This window comes from Morone saxatilis, unplaced genomic scaffold (assembly GCF_004916995.1).
Source record: "Morone saxatilis isolate NCDOM2014 unplaced genomic scaffold, NCSU_SB_2.0 Contig7, whole genome shotgun sequence".
NCBI lineage: Eukaryota > Metazoa > Chordata > Actinopteri > Moronidae > Morone > Morone saxatilis.
The window spans coordinates 9,983,673-9,997,981 of record NW_023340246.1 but is presented as its reverse complement, the minus strand read 5'-3'; the positions used below and the strand labels follow the sequence as shown (position 1 = coordinate 9,997,981).

At 38.7% G+C, this 14,309-nt stretch overlaps 2 protein-coding genes across 2 annotated transcripts; both read left to right on the top strand.

Annotated features, from left to right (window-relative positions):
• The first annotated feature begins 4,436 nt into the window (after positions 1-4,436).
• Positions 4,437-8,477, top strand: LOC118340959 (sex comb on midleg-like protein 4). The gene is made up of 3 exons (XM_035679127.1): positions 4,437-4,680; positions 5,663-5,808; positions 6,452-8,477. Exons 1-3 carry the CDS (start codon positions 4,437-4,439, stop codon positions 6,575-6,577), a joined length of 516 nt encoding a protein of 171 aa, XP_035535020.1. The 3' UTR covers positions 6,578-8,477.
• Positions 8,478-8,666: 189 nt separating this feature from the next.
• On the top strand, positions 8,667-9,523 carry LOC118341030 (mitoregulin-like). Its single transcript, XM_035679199.1, has 2 exons — positions 8,667-8,924; positions 9,205-9,523. Exon 1 carries the CDS (start codon positions 8,751-8,753, stop codon positions 8,919-8,921), a length of 171 nt encoding a protein of 56 aa, XP_035535092.1. The 5' UTR covers positions 8,667-8,750; the 3' UTR covers positions 8,922-8,924; positions 9,205-9,523.
• The last annotated feature ends 4,786 nt before the right edge of the window (positions 9,524-14,309 follow it).

The following is a 14,309-nucleotide window of genomic DNA, read 5'->3' as shown; positions in this document are numbered from 1 at the left end:
TTAACACAGCAACTTTTTTTTGGTTGCTGGCACTTTTATCTGCCTATCGTTATGTATGTACTGTGAAATTTACATGGGAAATAAATTGAATTTGAGTACTTGTTGTGTTATTCTTGTGTTTAGGAATACAGGATACATATGGTACAGTATTGTCACCTTAAAAAAAAACACCAATGTCCCGCTCAATAGCGCTAAATATCAATAAAAATTTAAAAAGAAGAAAATGCCTCGCAGGTGTGCAATGATAAATTGTTCTAATAGTGGGCAAGGGTTGTCCTATTTCTCCTTTCCCAAGGACGAAAAAAGGTAACGCATGTGCTCCTGTGTTAATTGTCAAACGGTGGGTCACGTGGGAGGGAAAGTTGGCTAAATGCCAACTTGGCTAATGTCCAAAATCAGCCAAGTTGTGTGGGCTACCACAGATAGCAATGATACGTGTTGGGAGGGGGACTCTTCCCTTACTCGATTGCTACATACAAATGGTTTTGTTAATATTTTAACTGTTTTAACTACACTGAATCACCTTCTACAGACTGAATGTTTTTTTAGGAGTTACCCTATGCTGTGGCCTAATGACCTTGCATAGATGGAAGTCTACAACTTAATCCTGAACAAAATTGATTTCTCATTGATTTCTTTTCATCAGATGTTGAAAATTGCAATAGGAGGTGATTTATTGATTTATTAAATAGAACAGCATATGAAAAGTATGAATAATAATAAAATAAAAATAAAAAATACAATTCTGTGTGTGTGTGTATGTGTGTGTGGAGGGGGGTAGTCTCACATCTACATCTAAGTTTCCACTCTAGTTTGGAGGCAGTGGTGCATACAGTTTAAAGCGTCCACTTCCTGTTACTTTGAAATTACATTTAATAAAATCTCTCTCAGGTCTGATGAGTACCCTGTCTGCCAGCTCAGAGATGCAGACCCCCACTCTCGGCCCCCAGTTCATAGCGGGGCCCCAGGGTAAGGTGCCTGGCAGGAAGAGAGGACGGCCTCCTATCCGTAAGCTTGAGTTCCAGAGTCACTACGTTGAGCCTATGTTGCCTATCAAGGTCCCGAAGAAGAGAGGCAGGAAACCTGGCTTTAAGGTAAGTCAGTCACCATTTTTAATAACCATGATATATATTTAAAGAGATCCTGTAAACAAATGTTATGTTTACATTCAGATTTCTCAATTAAAGGTGTACAAGGGGTGTTTCCTTGTGGCAGAACAAATGTTTCCTGCCTCATAAAATGTCTGCAAATGCAATTTATACATTTATTAAAACCTTCATTGTTTACATCCATGCTTACATAGCTAGCAGTCCTCTTCTTCTGTGCATTTGCTGGTGCATTGCTAGGTTTTTTGGCATAATGCCACCATCAACTGTCCAATAGTGGAATTGTGGAACAGCGTGGAAAATGTAGGACTGTGAATGTCACATATATGCGCCTCCTCATGTGTGCTAGTTGAGCATGAGATCCAAACAAATCAGGGACCCACTCATCAAAACATAGCTCCATATTGCCACTTGTACCTAGTTACCTTTAATGATTGACATCACAATTCACAATACATCACACATTGCTATTGCTGCTACCTATAAATATGTTAGTATTGGTATTACTTTTGTCATCAGTAATGATATTGATATTGGCACTATTATTGTTAGTGGTATTTCTTGAGATCATGTTTTGGTATTTTGCTTTTATTAAGCAACCTGCTGTCTAGATATAGACAGGAAATGTTGTGAAAGAGAAGCTTTAACATGCAACACAGGTCCTTGACCAGAATTAAACTGGGCCCCTTGGGATGTTGGAACTGGAAATGAACGTGGTATTGGTATTGGCAACTGGTAATGGGATTGGCAACGGTTATTATAATTGGTATGGTAGTGATATTTATAGTGGGAGGGCTGTTGGAATTGGAATTGGTTTTAGCGACCTACATTTTTTTTTGATTACCTTACTTTTCATCTAGTGCCACCAACAGGTTAAAAATTCCATCCTTCTAACATTTAAGTGGATGACTGAATATGTCTAAAGCTATGTCCAAATTCCTGTTATTTGCTACCACAGCCCACTGTGGTGACACCTATCAGCCATAAGTCACATTTGTTGCAAAAAGAATTTGGATCAATCCAACAATTTTGTTTTCTGATGTGCATCCCTTGCATCCTTGTATATGTTTTCTTTATACTGAAAAACCACTGTTGGTGTGTGTGTGTGGTGTGGTTGTGTGTGTGTTAGCTGAAGTCCAGGATGGTGATTCACCACTAGCTAGACTCTCCTCCCAGCAGCACACGAGAACTGAGATGGCTCCCTCCCACAGGATGCTGCTATCTGTCCCACTCTTGCCACTCCACAAGTCTAACAGGTTACACCACATGCCAGAACCACATGCAGACACACACACACACACACTCATCATCTTCACCTTTTCTGTCTAGTAATACTATCATAAATGATAGCAGGTCTGTACAGAGTGAAATCAGGAAATGTAGTGTTAAGAAAGCAGAGGGGATATGATATTAGAGAAGCAAGAAGGTTGAGTTACGTCTAATGGGGTTTTTTTAAGACTTGAGACCTGGAGCCATTCAGTGTGGTTGGAAGGTGGTCCTAATATCCTTACAAGTATTATACACTCACAGCTTGACTTGTGTGTGTGTGAGTTTTATGGTATGAAATGAACCCTTCCTTCCTCTCTTTTGTTTCTGTATCGCCTGTGACTTCAGTTTAGTGCTAGAATATACGCTTCTGTCTGTGCAAGTGTGAGTGTGGCGTCTTTCTTCTTTGTTCTCTAAATACACAGAAGACTTGTTCTCTGTGACGACGTATGCGTTTACATGTAAAACATTACACTTGAGTGCGCGTCTGCGATCTAGTTTTTGTGGGTTTATTGTGTATGTTAACATGCTTTAAAATCATATCTTCTCTTTTATTCACTTTCAATCCTTCGTCGTGTCGGCTCTGGAGAAAATCAGACATTTTTAATTCATAAAAAAATACAGCCATCCTTTATGTCCCGCTTTCATTTTTTCTCTCCTTTTTTTCCCTCGTGGCCTGTCCTGCTCTGAATAAACAAATATTTAAAGATGTCTTTAGTGTATTTGAGGTGGGAATGGGAATCTCATGTGTCAAGGACCAGCGCTTTGCTCTTTGTTCTTGCAAATCATGAAAAGTGTTTGATGTCAGACTGTAGACATACAGAAGCAAGGCGTGCACACACACACACACATATATATACACATACTACAAACCAGTGCTCCCCCTGCGGTGCCACCCAAACGCATATGTAAATCATGTGTCTGGTGAAATAGAGAAGCATTTCAAAAATCTTTGTATTTTGTGGATTTTTTTGGTGGATACTGCATGCAATGTACATTCCGTTTCAAATCCTAATACGTTTGTTATATTATCTTTTTTTTTTTACATACATTTATTATTTCTAGTATCTACATTGCTTTTTCAAGAATATTTGAAGTGTTAGGTTGTAAAGATGTAAAAGAACTGTTTCTCAAATATTCAAATAATAAGCATTAATTGTGTTATATGAAGGTCGTTCTGTACTGTGTGTGTGTGTGCATTTGTGTGTGTGTCAATATATAAGCCTCCAAACTCACATGCGCAGATCTTATCACATAATTGATTTTTCAGAACACAATACAATGCATTTGACCTTTGTGTAAGCCCAAAGTAGAGGTAATTCAGAATCATCTCAGTGGAGTATTTTAGTCTTATAAATCTGTCATCTGGTAAATCTATAACTGCCCAGCTCTGGCATAACCAGCAGGCACCTACATTATTGACAAGCTGAAAAACGGTTGGCACAAAGGAAGCAGATTCAAAGGAATTACTGACTACCTTTCAGCTGTTTTACATCCACACAGTTACAGGCTGAAGATGCTTCAAGCAGCATACCTGTGCATTTATTTAACTCACTATGTAAAGGACATTAAAAATGGAACTGCTGACTAATACAGTACATAAGCCTGCTGACTTTATATTGCCAATGCTGTTATTTTAGTGTTGAATGTTGAATAAATCGTCTTTTTTAGAGTCTGCAGCCACTCTTTGAGGCGGAGCTAAATGCTAATTTAAGCATCCGAACATGGTCAGAAAGACAATGCTAACATGAGGATGTTGCTGCATGTATAGACTAATGTTTACCGCATGAATCGTGTTTGCTTAGTGTGTTAGCAAGTTTGATAATTAGCACTCAATATAAAGTACAGCTGAGGCTGAATGTCATTAGTTTGGCGGGTATTTATTCATAAACCAAAGTATCAACAAATTCAGGGAGTTGCCAAAATCATGAGGATCCTCTGAGAACCATGTACAAACCTTTGCACCAATCCATATATTTCACAGGATAAGGAAAAGTTTGAACTGTTGACAGACCTACATTGCCACCCTAAAAAGACAACATTTTCCAAATGGGCTGGGCTTTAATGACGCCACTTCCTGTCCTTCCTCCTCCAGCAGAGACGCCAATGCCTGATGACTTCTTATGCGACCCACCGGTGGACTCCAAGCGCTACGCTGTAGATCCCAGTGACTCTGCCTTCAATGTCATGACGTCACAGTACCCACCAAAGCAATCCTATGGTTACCGTGGCAGCATTTGCTCTACTCCAATGGGTTTGTGCAGACAAGCATCAAGCCCAGGAAGCTTCCAGGAAGGAAACAGGAATGGTGAGGCCGTGTTTTATATTCAGATGTACATTCACTAAGAACAGAAGAGCACAGATGGTGTTATACAAAGCAGGCCAGGTTCAGGAACCCGTTGGTAAATTTGGTTTGCAGTAAAAGATTTTATATATATTGCTGTCATTTACACCTTTTAAAAGGCTTAACCGCTTTGCGCTAAAGCATTAAAGGTCCTGTACACATATGGTCCACCTGCAAAGGCATTTCCACTTATTTGCCTGATTCGACCTCCTTTTAGCACAGTGGAGGTATGTGCCAAGTGTGCTTGATCTCTCTGTCTCTTTCTCTCGTTGCACCCATTGAAGCGTGATAACTTACACTTTATCATTCTCATTGGTCTGTCGACATGGGTGACCTCATGTAATTTCCATCCTAGCTTCGCCCAACTTCAACTGGAATCAGTCAGCTTAATGTTAAACACCTGTGTGGCAGAGCGACTAATCTGGGAAACCCTTAAAAAATTGCTGTACTCTTTTTTTGTTGACCATGAACAAAATTTTATTTTGAAGCATTTTGAACAGATGGGAACTAGAAATAGAATATACTGCCAAATATTGAATTACATTGCTGTTGTTCTTTGTGTGGATTAAACAAATGAGGGTTAATGAGTGAGTTTTAGAGGGTCTGGTAGGCCTTTTGTTTCCCTCAAACAGAGTCAGCCGAGTTGTTTCCCTCTGTTTCTAATTTTTATACGAACTAAAGCTAAGCTAACTATCTCTTGGCTGTAGCTTCATATTTAACAGACAGCTGCAAGAGTATTGATCTTCTCATCTAAATCTCAGCAAGGAAGGGAATAAACAAATTCCCCAAAATGTCAGACTGTTCTTTAAAGTTCAACCTTTCTGCTGTGGAACTTGTCAGGTGACATTATAAGACTGTCAGTGTTTTGTTTATTTGTTTATTTGGATATGCATTACGTTTAAGCATTTTAGCATCTTCACTCCACCTGTTCCCTTGTGCCACCTAGCATACAGTCCGATGCCAGACTCTGGAGAGTGCAAGCGTCCTACTGGTAAGGACCCATCCAGCTGGGGTGTTGAGGAGGTCATTTGGTTCATCAAAGATGCTGATCCCCAAGCCCTGGGACCCCACGCTGATGCATTCAGGAAGCATGTGAGTCCAGACTACCTTGTAGCCCATGGCCATTGACTGTTACTGTAATACTAAACGTATCGGAACACAGCTTTACATCCCAGTGTGCATTGGGGCATTAAAGCAGGAAACTGCTTGCAAGAGGTAGGGTACACTTTAGCTTAAAACTCTGTCTGATACATAAAGATCAGCAGATATGGAAACTAAATGAAGACTATTACAGAATTTTTAAAGCATAGTAAGGGCCGGGCCCCAAGCTATATTACAAGCCTTTTAACTCCCCATAAACCACTGTGCTGCCTCTGATCCTCAGGCAGGACTACGGCTTAATATTTAAAGTGACCAGGATTTTCTTATGATAGCTGCAAGGCTTTGAAACAGCTTGAGCACAGGATAGGGTTGGTAATAAAGGGGGCTTTATTTTATATATAAAACTTGCTGTTAATGCCTTTTTATTAGTTATTTTGACACTGTTTTCAACTTTATTATATGGTAGCTTTTGGTTGGTACAATACTTTATATATTATTTCTTGCAGTGATGATACAGGTGCAGAATTTAAAGCATCGTTTTATTACTCTATCCATAAAGTTAACCACATAAACAGGTGAAAAATGTGTCATATTTTAGATGCTATTAATCACATGGTTCTGTGATGTGTTTCAGGAGATAGACGGAGACGCTCTGCTCTTGCTGAAAAGCGAGATGATGATGAAGTATCTGGGACTGAAGCTGGGCCCTGCGCTTAAACTCTGTTACCACATCGACAGGCTTAAACAGAATCGGTTGTGACTTGCTGATCACCTTTCACTAAAACTGCACCACAGCTGATTCTCTCAAACTTTCTCCACCATCAGCAATACATCATGAACGCCTTGGGATCACTTGTTGGCTTTTACTGCATCTGCAACCACATTTTGTTGACAGAAATTGGACGTGTTGACTGTACATATTAAGACTATTTACAGTTGAAGCAATTATTTAATTTCCATCATTGTTTACTGGGTATCTATCTTTACTGGGAATGGCTTTAGGTTGTAAATAGTTCAGCTCCACGCAGATGGCAGCTACTCTATATCAAAACCATTGACCTATATTGACGTCCACACTGCAGTCTGCACACAACTTACTGTTATTTGTGCAGATCTTAATCGCGGATGCCGTATCAACACCTCCGAAGACCCACAGAGACAGGGAACTTAACAATCTTGTATGGTGCTTTACCTCTATATCATATTTAAACTTAAACAAGTATTTGGTTACGGCACAATACTGCTGCACTTTTAAAATATTCTTTTGTTAATAAGTATTGTTGAAAAGTGGTGATAACATTAACCCGGGTATCACTCCTACACACAAACTGTAACTAATAACTGATCTTGGACACTTTTCAGCAAGTATTGAAATCTTTATATTTATTTGAAATCGTTTGACCAGTAGCTAGTGTGAGTCACTCTTGAGTAAATCAAAATTAAAGGAATTAACCTTAATATAAGTGAGAAAATCTTGACCCAAGGATGAGATATTCACTTTTTCTAATCAATTCTGTTTAGTTTCATGGTCTTATTTCAATATTAAAACAACATGAACATGAAAAACAGCATTAGAAACTTTGCTGTTGTGAAACGAAGTGATTTGCTAACATGAACATTTTTACCACAAACCACAGCCCAGCAAAACAGTGCAACCGATGAGGCGTTGTACCATTCAGAGGTGCTTATAATCACACAGCGCACATAATGACAGGAAAGAAAGACGCTGGGGCTTTTCAGCGTGCTCTCGTGAATTGTCTATCATGTGATACTCACTGGTTTTAAAATGTCAATACTGAATAGCAGGCCACTTTGCAACCTAGCTGATGAGGCTTCTGTTTTACTTGGGGTTTCATAAGTGGTGTGAGTGAAAGCAACTTGTAGCAAACTCATACAACTTGGTGCTCACGGAAACCATTACTGCCACTACGACCATAACACTTAACAATTTAATCACTCTCCTTATACAGTTAATCACTATCTCTTCCAGATAAAGCTACAGTTTACATTCCTCTCATGCAATACCTCTTCAGTAACTTTTAATATAAATGCCTCTGAGTCATGTTTTGTTCTGCCTATTGATTAAGCAGTATTTAATTTCCAAACTGTGAAAAGTGATTAAGTAACATGTCTTGAGCATTAATAATAACAGTTTTTTGCAGCAACCAAATACAGTTCTGACATATAAAAAATGTACAAACAATTTGTAAACACATTAATGATCAATCACATGCAGTATATGACAAACTCGTACAATGTGTGGCTAAACACAATGCTTTTTTTTGATCTGACTGTACAGTACTTGTTACTCACTTTAATCTTTTGCGTTCTGTGTGTTTTGTTTAACTTTGTTAAAGTCAGTGTGCCACAGACATATGTGAGTACAGCATGTATGGCTATGTATGAATTCTGTATTTCATGGCTGTCTTGAGCCCTAGTGAGTTAAAATTTCACCTTTTATTTTCCAATTTTCAGTGTGATAAATTGATTTAAATGATTTACAGGAAATGTGGCAGTTTTGTTGCACAGGAGCTATTTCCACAACGAGAAATGTACACACATTTTTATCATCAAATTTGGCTCCCTAATGACCTTCCTTTTCTTATTAATATAATGTTTTTAAAGCAGACTTTTTACAGACAAAATAAAACTCCTTGTTTAATGAATTCTGGCCTCATTATTATTATTATTATTATTATTATTATTATTATCATCATTATTATCATCATCAGTAGTATACATACATGTTCATTTAATCTATTTTAACAATGGAACCTCAAGAGGGTTTCGGACCTTTACTTTGAAGAGTGCGAGATTAACGCGCTGCTTGCTTTAGTATCGCGAGATTAGAAGCCGTTCACTTCCTGTATGAGCGTACCAGTTATTTTCATGCGGCTCCCACAAATGTGTGCATCTGTCAGCCAGAGGTGAACATGGCAGAGGTCTCGGAGAGGACACTACAGGTCGCGGTCGTGGCTTCGTTCGCTGCCGGCTTCCTGGCGGGCTGGCAGGCGAACAGGATGCGGAGGAAGTTTCTGGACTGGAGGAAGAAACGGCTGCAAGAGAAACTGTCAGAGACTCAGAAGAAGCTGGATTTGGCTTGAATGGTAACGTGGGAACTTGTCTTGCTACAGTCGGCTAATGAGAGTAACTTGAGGCCTGTGAGACTTGTCTGCTTCTAAATTAGTAGAGAAAACAACGTTGAAACAAAACAACCCTACAGATATTGGCCTCGTCTGGACGTAGATTTGGACCTAAGTGCAGTGTCTCACCCGCATGCATAGGCCCCAAACCTGTTAGTCAACTGTCTTGAAGAGTTTAAAGGTTTGTCTTTGTGACCATGGTGCTTCAGCAACAGTGTCTGATCATTATATTCTTTATTTCCAGGGGCCCTCTGGTCTTCTGTGTGAAGCTGCTGGCTGTCTGTCACTGTGAGAACACACCTCAAGATGACCTACCTGTGTGCTGCACTATACACACTTTTACCCCACCACACCTTTTTAAATCGAGGCTGAACTTGATATCCAGTGGAGTCTATGGGAATACAGTCATTACCTACATACAGCAGCTTCCTTTCTGCCCTCGGACACTGACATGGAAGAAGTTGGGGATCTGCCTTCAGTGGTTTTCTGTTCCAGCGTGTGTCAGTTTCTATCTGTTTCATATCTGGTCAAATAAATTATTGGTGTTTTTCATGTTTCTCTTATTATGTTTGTTTTGTCATTTGGAAAGCCAGTATTCCACATAGAGCTTCCAGCTGTCATCGTTACGGGTTCAGTAATTTGTGACAGAGCCAAAAGACTTTATAAGGTATGAAATCCTGTAAATAAATAATATTCATGGCCAGAATTTGAAATGTCTTAACCCTTGACCTTAAACAGACCAGTGACTTCCATTCCTGCTCCCCCACCATTTATGTATGTAAATGTGTGTTTGTGACATATTTGCAGCATTCACCTTACACACCCATGTACACACCCAGTGTGCTGGAGGCAATGTGATTCATATTAAAGGGCTCCAGTTGCCAACAAAACATAAATTGAACAGAAATTAGTCGTGGTTACAGTTGAGTATGAATGTGAACTGTAGTTTAACTTTATTAATTATAAATATTAAAAGCTCAATTTAATAACATCAGACTTAGCAAGTTTTATTCTTAGTTGTGGCGCCATCTGCTGGATGAAAGTGGGAGTCACAAGTTGGACAGCAAAGTTAGTGCTATACTAAAGATTACACTGACAGAATTTGTTATTTTTGTGATTTAAACAACAATTTAAACAAATCCTAAACCACATCACCACCTGTTATACTTGTGAATGTTAAATGTTCAAAGAACAGAGGCTACAATATATTTTTAAAATAAAAAATCCATGTACAGTGATCCATCATCTTCCTAATAAATTACATATGTTTGACAAAATAATCCTAACTCAAGGACAACTTTCTGTCTTTTATTTGTCTTGCTTTTATGAGCTTTTATCCCTCAATCTGCTGATGAAAGCTGTGAAATGCTGTTTCCAATGTAAAGGACGAACTTTAATGCTCAATACTAGAAGTGTTATTATAATAATTATATGGTTTATTTGTATACAGATGTGCATTTATACTGTGGATGTTGAATCACATTATTTTTAATGGCTTGAAGCTTTGCATGTACCCAACCTGTCTACAGGTGGTGCTAGTGCACTTTAATACTTTATGCACACAAAACAAGCTTTAGCCTACAGCATTCTAGTCACTGGTGCTGAAATTAGATCCTGTGAGCAGATCTCTCTTTTTCATCATCACCAGTCTAGCAGGTCTATTACCTCCTCTCAACAAGCTTTTGACAAGACCTTAAGAAGTACCTTTTCCTGCAGCACTCCATCAGTGCACTCCATCAGTGGCTTGATGAGAACGAAGGTGGAGAGGGATCAGGAGAAGTTAAGATGACAGATAAATACAAAATCTCGCCTATAGAATTTAAATATCTCAATATGTTTACAGCAAGGACTGCAAAACAGCCATATGCTGGTGTAGCTGTCAGTGCTTCAAATCTAATATTTCTAATCATATTTCCTTAAATGTTTTAAGAGATGAATCAGTACTTTAAATAATAGAGTGGTTACATTAACAAGGAAAAAATAAAGGCAATTTTTAATGGTGGCTTTTAATCACTTGTGCATTTAACCGAAATCCAATTTCAAGTCAATGTACCCTAGTTTGGGTCACATTTTATTGAGTTAATGAGAAAGTATTACATTAAGTTGTGTCAGAAAAAATGTGCATTAGAAAACCGACTGTTTATGTATTTCACACACACACACACACAGATCTAATACCAATGCTTCATGTGTAAACTCCCTTTTTTGACATTTTTACTAGGCCTGAATATAGAAAAACCTATCCTCACATATATGAGGCTTGGGACAAGTAACATAACATTATGTTGTTGCGGTCATACCATCACTTACAGGCTATGTGAAAAGGCTGATCATAAAGATCTTTGAAACACCAATAGCAGACATGTCAGAAATGTGTGAAAAAATATACAAAAACACAAAATATATATAAATAGATCAAATACTCAATTGACTGTGGCTATGTTTAGTAATCTACTCATATAATACATGGATTATAATTACAAAAACATTCTCAGGCATTTTTCAGTTTCACTGACTTTCTCTTTAAATTCACTTGAATGGTGTAGCCTAGTTTTTAAAGAGAAAAAAGACAAATGACAGACAGCTTAGCGGGAATTAAAATGCGTGAGAGGGAAATGAGCATCATGGGAGGAGAAGTGTGTAGCTGTTTGTGTTTTGGATGGTATTCTAGAGAGGGCGTTATTGTCCCTCAGTGTCTAATGCTGTGGCTAAATTGTGATGAATAGCTCGCCGGAGTGTGGGGTGCTTGTAGACGGCAACTGTCTATTCCCTGTTTATTTTGTAACAAGCTGTGTGTGATTGTGTGCAACAGCAGTGCTGGTGAGTATAGCTGAGAAGTATTTTCAAAGTAGATGAGAAGGATGGTGACTAGAGGAGATAATGTGCAAGTGAAGCAAAAAGAGAGACAACAACAGAGAGGAGGGAAAAACAGATAGAGAGAGAGAGAGAGAGAGAGAGAGAGTCCACATTGACTGCTATGATTGATCAGATTTTCCTAATTGGCACGTAGACCTCAGAGCCTATGTCCTTCGCCTATATTGAGTGTGCTCAGTGAGTGTCATGTTTAATAAGCTTCCTGACTGGCTTTCTGGTTGTGTGATTGTGCCCTCTGGCTATAGAGTGAATGCAAAACAAGGAGGGGAGACAAATGTGTAGAGGAGAAAAGAAGACTAGGTTTAACCAGTGTGAAAGACAGAGGAAGGAAAGAAATAAGAAAGGGGCCTCTGTTAGTTATGCTGCTTTTAGAGAAAAACAAGAGTCTACAGCCTGGCGGTTCTGTGAAGCTGTACTGAAGCGCAGCATTGCTATGAGCTAATTGCTAATGGACTGATGTTGAGCAGGTATAATCACCAAAGTTATTATAAATCATCCTGAGGGGAACATGAGTGTCTGTACCAAATTTCACGGCAATCCATCAAATAGTTCTTCCACATTCCCACATTGCTCAGACAGTGTGCACCGCTTAGCTAAGGTTTCAAGGTTGAGCGACACGTTTCTATGAAACGGTGTGCAACAGGCTTTGATATACGTTTTCTCTCATGTGGTACCAGATCCTGCCACTCCCCTTTGCCTGCAATTACCTCATTCCCCTCACCTGAGCTTCCTTACCCATCTCCTCACTTGCGCCTCATTTCCTTGTCAGCCACAGAACACATAAACCAGCCCCTGTTCCCCAGGCATTTGTCAGATAGTTCCTTTGTTGCCATGTTTATTTGCTTTTCGAGCTACGTGTACCTGTAAGCTTATTTGCATCTTCAACTGGTCGTTAAATAATTGAACTATCCCTATCTGCCTGGACTATCTGCATTTTGGTCCTTCTCCTGCTGCCTCATTTTCACCTGTCTGAAAAACCTCAAGGTAGTGTGAGAGAAACAGTCAGGGGACGGTGGGGACAAAAGTCATTAGGATACACCTTCTGGGAAACATGGATGTCTGTACTAAATTTCACTGCAGTCCATCCAGTAGCTGTTGAGATATTTCCGTCTGAAACAAAGTGGTGGACCAACGTTAGACACACTGCCATTACCATCCATTAAGCTATTAAGCCATACTGCTAACATGGCTAAAAACACAGTGGACTTTTTGATGCACAAATATAACGTGAATAAGAAACTGATTTTAAAGTGTCTTCCTTATGTACAGGATCTTTACTCTAAATCAACATAAACACCTTGTGTGTTTTGTGTGACATAATTCTTTCAATCAGTCAATACTCACCTACGCAGGAAAGAGTTGTGTGCATTGATGTGTAATAGGGCAGAAAAAAGGACCTCTCTCTAATGCTTTTCATACCCATACATATATGTATATTGCACGAGTACACACAAACATGGACACACACATGTGCAAGGCTTTATTGAGCTTCAGTCCAATAAGCCTCACACAGCAGTGTTTACATGCTTATGGATGATGTGGATCTTGTCTCAGACAGGTACTGAGACTATGGATTGGAGTAATATGCTGCAAAGACTTCAGTGTAAATGATGATGTCTTGCTTTATTTGATTGAGGCTTATTTTGTAAACTTCTTTCCAGAAGGCTTTTATGTAACAGGAAAGAGCAGCAACACCTCCATCGTGTTTGACAGTAAAGAAATTACAGTATGCAGAGAGATTTTATTAACAACATAACAGTCCTGCAACCCCTGGAAGAAGTGTTCTAGCCATACTAATCAATCTCTAATATAATTATTTAAACTAGAACAGGGTTTTTCACATTTGTTGAAAAAATTTCAGTACAACCTTTATAGGCTTTATAAGCTGTAACTAATAAGAACATCTAGTTTGTGAAAAATCCAACTAATGTAAATCATACTCTAGCATAGCATTTTTTAACTAACCTATCAGTGCAAAAGTTCTTTTTTACAATAGTTCATTCCTGCTTTATAAAGCCTCAATAAATGTCTAATTTGTATTAATGGTGATTAAAGGGCAATAGTTACAGCTTAAATAAAACTTAAATAGTGGTACCACTTTCTCTTAAAGCTCTTAACGGTGGGTTTAGACAAAACGTTTTGTCTTGTCTCTGTATGTTTATGAAGCACATTCATACAACCTGGAATATGCAGTGTTTGCTCAAATTGAAACATACTGAATGCATGCTCTGTGTCTTTTGCACTACTACTCACGATTTTCCATACTTTTTTTGTGCAATTATGCTCCCTCTAAAATTCCCTTTGCCTTTCTGTCTGACCAGACACTAAATCCATTTTTTGTCCACTTGGTAGCTGCATAAGAAGCTCCAACACAACATAGACATATTATCACATTATACAATTAATATGTTAGCAAACATTGGCTTATTTATACATCCAGCAGACATGGAGAAACATTAGCATTTATTTGGCCAA